This window comes from Monopterus albus, unplaced genomic scaffold (genome assembly GCF_001952655.1).
Source record: "Monopterus albus unplaced genomic scaffold, M_albus_1.0 scaffold292.1, whole genome shotgun sequence".
Classification (NCBI taxonomy): domain Eukaryota; kingdom Metazoa; phylum Chordata; class Actinopteri; order Synbranchiformes; family Synbranchidae; genus Monopterus; species Monopterus albus.
Window position 1 is genome coordinate 197,314 of NW_018128172.1, and position 5,320 is coordinate 202,633.

The window sequence follows — 5,320 nt, forward strand, 5'->3', positions numbered from 1 at the left end:
TATTATATTCTTATATATTTTTATTATATTGCTGCATTTGCTGCTTAAAGTGCCTTAGATTTTGTGTTACTTATTTATCTACTTTATATTTCATTTGTATTTTGTGGCATTCATGTGGACGGCAAAGTAAGAATTTCATTGTAGAGGGAAACACGTTTCCTAACTGTGCATATGACAAATAAACACTTTGACCTATTAGACTTCTAGGTCGAGGTAAAGGTGTCAGCACCAACTGAACAACAGCTCTGCACACACACAACTAAAAAGTTCTTCTTTGTGACTAAAATTCACTCTGAATCAGCCTGTAATCACCAAGCCCAGTGTTGACAGCAAGAGCAGAAACCAACAAAAGGGACTCACTCCTCCTCCAGTTCGTCATCTTCATCCACCCAGGCGGCTCCTCTGGTCTGGTGGCGCTGCAGAAGAGTCTCGCTCTCATCCTCCGACTCTTCATCTTTGTCCTCCACCAACAGGGCTCCAGGCCGCTCCTCATCCTCCTGCTCAGTGAAAGGGAACAAAGCTTTAACCACAGGATCAGATCGGTGCACCTGCTGCCATGTAACTACAGCTGAGCCTCAGGACCAAGCTAACACAAAGAAAAAGGCCATAAAGGCCCAGTTTCTCTGACAAAAAGCCAAACTCCTTTCAGAAAGTATACAACTTTATATCCCTGTGCTGGTCAGTAACTGCACAATACACTGAACAACACATGATGTGTTGAATGACTCTTAAAAAGTAGCTCCCACTCATCGTAAGCTCTTCTTTAATCCAATGTGTAAAGGCTGAACCACTACTCTCATAAAGTCAGCATATACTCATCTGGTTGTAGCAGTAAAACAGGTCGTTTCACTTGATTTTCACGTTTCTTCTCAACAAAATACAGATTGTAGTTTATGGGGAGAGACCCACAGCAGACTGCTTAACAAAACAATTAGCTAGTTTCTTTAGCGGGTCTGGTCCAGACCAGTCTGAAGAGAACCGGTCATTTAGTTGATCAATATTTAGGTTGACATCTGAATAAATAATACATTGAATCCACCAATAATACATAATAAATATACTTTGTTTTGGTATCAACACACGTTGTTGTAAGGTGCAAACAGGCCTATCAGGCTAAGGACAATAAGAATATTAATGAAACAGCTTTTTGAACAGAGTCTGACTAAAGTGTCACCTCCACCAGTCTGTCCACCAGCTCTTCCTCCGCCCCGAACACCAGCTCCTCCAGCAGCTTCACCGAGCCGTCCTCCTCCCCCAGCACCGCCAGACTCTGCACGTGTTTCTTCCGTGTTCGTTCTTCTTTTTCTGGGTCAAACGTCGTAGATCGAGCTCTTTTCTTGGTCGATGCTTGCTTCTCCGTCGCCGGCAGTTTGATAACGTTCATGTCCTCCATGTTGTTTAAAGCCAAATAAAGAAAACTAAGGACTTGTGTCAAACCAAACAGACATGGAAAACAATGTTTATATCTTCTACTTGCAGCTGTTCATTTCTGCCCATGTGGGGTTGCTTCCTGTTGTCACGTGCTTCCGCCCATGTGACCCCTGAACTTCGACAAAGAAAAGACTGCCCTCTAATGTTCACAGGCGGAAATGCAGGAAGTTTGTTTTTCTAAAAGGGGTGGTGTGACAAAAGTAATCACGTTATTCAATCCAACCTAAGGGAGGACGACGAGAAGCCGGGGCACAACTAGAAGGGGGGAGGTCATTATGACCAAACAGCGCACGGTAATCCATGGAGAGGCCTGTTTGTGCCAGTTTACCGTGGCTGCAGGTGGGAACAAGCAACATACATGTTCCACGTGCGTTTAGCTGGAACGGAACCCATGTGTGCCATCAATGCATCCAACCGCATTAGGAAATCCTGAAGGGGATTCTAATTATTAGTTTATTTCCAGAGGTCACAGCAAGATGTTATTAAGTGATCATCATTTTTCAGATTAGCCTTACTGAAACGAATTCAATACCACTAACCTGCAATCCTGTGAAACTCCTCTTTAATGGCTCTGAGGGGTTTGTGCCCAGGAAACACAACAAAAATTCACAGAAAGCGCTTGAGGGTGAGGCACACTTTACGAACTATTCTACGTACTGTGGCCTTACTAATGTGCTCTGCATCCCCGATGTTATAAAGAAAACTGCCGTTTGCAACAAATCGTAACGCAACACAAAGCATCTGCTCGGATGTAAGAGCACGGCCACGATGGGGGATGTGTCTGATGTTTGGGTGGATAAGATTATTGATATATGTTAAGACTCTCTAGAAAAACGGTACCGCTCAAATAAAAATACATGGGGATATGACAAAAAAATCAACTTGTGGCCTCAATATCCTCTCCCGACGTAAATGCAATTCCCTGCGAATTAATACAGCGTCCTCATCTACAGGATCCTCTATGAATGGACACGCCATTTTGGTCTCTGCGTGACGGAAACGTGTGCAATCTATGAATGTACTGAAAGATTAAATGAGGTATTAAACACCTTTCACTTTAAAAAGGGGTGGAGACCCAGAGGAAACTCTGAGTTTCCTGAACAAAACCTGCTCGCCAGCAGGTTAGGTTCACAGAGTAATTTGCCATAGTAACTGACTCTGAGTTTAGATTACCTCTCTTTGTGAAACGGGTTTAACTTACCCCGCTTCACGGGTTTAAGTTACCTCCGTTTCTGAAACCGAAAACTCCGAGTTGCCCTCATTTCGGGGTTAACAAACTCTGAGTTTTGACAAAACCGCCTTCTTGAAATAGGCCCCTGGTGTCACAGTGTTATTTCTGTTTTGTTGTTTGTTGACAACATGTGATCAGAACTGCAGACTTCCGAGTGTCACTTAAAACCCGTGTTAAGGTTTGTTCTTGAACAGCAGGTGATGAAACCACTGGTCCAGGAGCTCCTGCCTTTTCCAGAACGATCAGACAAATAAACAAACAGCCTCCATTGGTGATCACTGATCTTTAATGTGTGCAGGTTTAGTTTCACTTAGAGGGAGAGTTTCTTTCAGCTGCAGGTAAAGAGCCCAAAGAGAGCGAGCATGCTGCTGAACTGGGACTGACACAAACCATCAGTCCCAGTTTGAATCTAAAGCTACAGGAGAGTGGGACACTATCACCACTACAGGTTTCATCAGTGCTGTCATCTGCCAGCACAGTAACAAGTCACAACAGTTAGTCACAGGTTCATGTGTGTGGCCAAGCGTTTTACAGTTCGTAAGGCAAACAGAGCTTTGTGTTAGTTAACAAAGAGTCGGTCACATGATAAAATCACATCTAAAAGCATTAATGAGGGTTGAGCTCTGCAAAATGTTTTTAAAACCTGGGATCATTTTTATGATTTTGATATGGAAACAGAAAAGTGCTCGGTCCAAATCTCTGCATCCACATCACAACTCAAGTTCCTACAGCAGCGTGAACAGACCAAGTCGGGTGTTCTCAGATCAGATCTGGGTTACCTGCATATGTGCTCCTAGATCCAATTCCTGTCTGAGGAAACTGGCACATTTGACTGTCACACACATGACCTGGTTGTTATTCTTCTGTGCACGTGGCTCACAGATGGGTTACATCTGTGCATGTGTGGCAGTTCAGGAGCTGAGCTGTGTTCACACCGGAGCCAGGTACATGGCGCTGACACACACGGACGGGAAGCAGCAACACAACAAGGTCAGATCTGACTGAAACATCAAGGCCTGAGATGTGGACACAGCCTAGAAGGAGAAATCCAAGAGAAAACACTTTGTACATGCAGAGAAAGTGCAGGAAGTGACTGAACATGTCACGTGGCACTGAAAGAAAAAAAATAAAACACAACTACCTACTTTCTAACTATGACATTAAAACTTTGACCTTGTAAAATTACAACTTCAGTCTCAAAATATTCAGTTTAGACAGAAAAATGAATGAAATGACTGTTTTACTGTGTCCAGACTGGTTCTCAGTTGTCAGATTAACTCGAGTTGAAGTTGAATAAAAATACCTGGGAACACTGGATGATGGGTAATTATTTAACACTGCATGTTAGAAACCTGAAGCGTCGACGTCATGCTGCTGAAACACACAACATGCAATAGTCTGTGGTTAGAGAAGGACGAAGGGAGCTCAGCCGAGTGTGTGTGTGCTTCACTTCGGTCCGTCTTGGCACTTAAAGACTCCACCTCCACAGAGACTGATCTCTGTCCGAGTTACGCCCCGCCAAAATAAAGCCCATCACATCGATGACATCACCAGCACAGGTGTGGCTGATGGCACAGGTGAGCTGAAGTATTTACAGGTGTATTCACACGTCATCCTGCTGTGAACAAACATCTGGGTCAGAGTAAATCTGTCACATGGCTTCAGAGCCATGCCACAGGAACTGACCCCACTTCAGTTTACTGGTTTCTCTGGTATCTCCAGATCTGGTGTGCTGAGGGACGTGTTGCTCCAGAGTTTGTCTCTGTGGTTTACCAGGACTCTGAATTATGCACATTAAAGGAGCAGTTCCACATTTTGGTAAAAACATTTGTTCTGTGTGTTTGTTTCATTCTGTTTTATGTTTTTTTAACATTTAACATAAAAACCTGAGACTAATTTGTGTAATATGTCCTGTTTAGAGCAGGGATCAGGCCACGTATTTCTGTCCAAACCCGACCCATGCCTGAGAGTGTGGCATCTGAACCTGACCCGGACACGACAAGCTTATACTATATAATGTCCGAACAGAACGTGAGCCCAACGCAGCCAAGTCTGTACAGTGCTTTCCCCCTTATCATTAGACAAAGCAGACGTCTGAGCGCTCTAGCCTAAAGTTCGACCCACGTGTCTGAATCTCAGACACCAACGGGTCCGGTTGGGTTCGGTTTGGGTGTCCACGCTCTAGTGCTGTTGTGTCTTGTTCTAATTTCTGCTGCTGGGTACTGGCAGAGGAATCCATCCTGTGTTGTCCCCAACACTCAGATCCTTCCCAAGTTCTATTAAACGTTCAATGAATTTTAATATTAGATTTGATCAGATCACAACTGAAACTTTTCCAAAGAAAAAGTCTTGTTTTCTCTGATGTTAAAGAGCAAGATAAAAGAATATCTAATAAAGTAATAATCAATGTTGCTACAAGGTAACTGAAGTAATCTAGCCGCAGGGGTTTCAAGCCAGTGACTTCTGTGTTGGTCCCAAGCCCGGATAAATAGAGAGGGTTGCGTCTGGCATCCGGTGTAAAAACATGCCAAATTTAAACATGTGAATCATCAGTGTGAATTCCATGCGGGATTGGTCGAGGTCTGGGTTAACAACGGCCGCCACCAGTGCTGTTGACCTACAGGGTGCTGGTGGAAATTGGACTACTGTTGGTCGAAG

General features: G+C 43.9%; 1 protein-coding gene and 1 long non-coding RNA gene across 2 annotated transcripts in view; both read right to left on the reverse strand.

Annotated features, from left to right (window-relative positions):
- utp18 (UTP18 small subunit processome component) overlaps positions 1-1,563 on the reverse strand; it is a 7,848-nt gene extending 6,285 nt beyond the window's left edge. The window contains exons 1-2 of the mRNA XM_020623164.1: positions 1,175-1,563; positions 361-497 (exon numbers count right to left, since the gene is read on the reverse strand). Of these exons, the coding sequence (XP_020478820.1) occupies positions 361-497; positions 1,175-1,393 (356 nt within the window). The 5' untranslated portion in view covers positions 1,394-1,563. The remainder of the gene's footprint in view (positions 1-360; positions 498-1,174) is intronic.
- Positions 1,564-2,928: 1,365 nt separating this feature from the next.
- On the reverse strand, positions 2,929-5,184 carry LOC109973475 (uncharacterized). Its single transcript, XR_002276830.1, has 2 exons — positions 3,966-5,184; positions 2,929-3,696 (listed from the first exon to the last, which is right to left on the reverse strand). It is a non-coding gene; the product is annotated as an uncharacterized LOC109973475 (long non-coding RNA).
- Between the last annotated feature and the right edge of the window lie 136 nt (positions 5,185-5,320).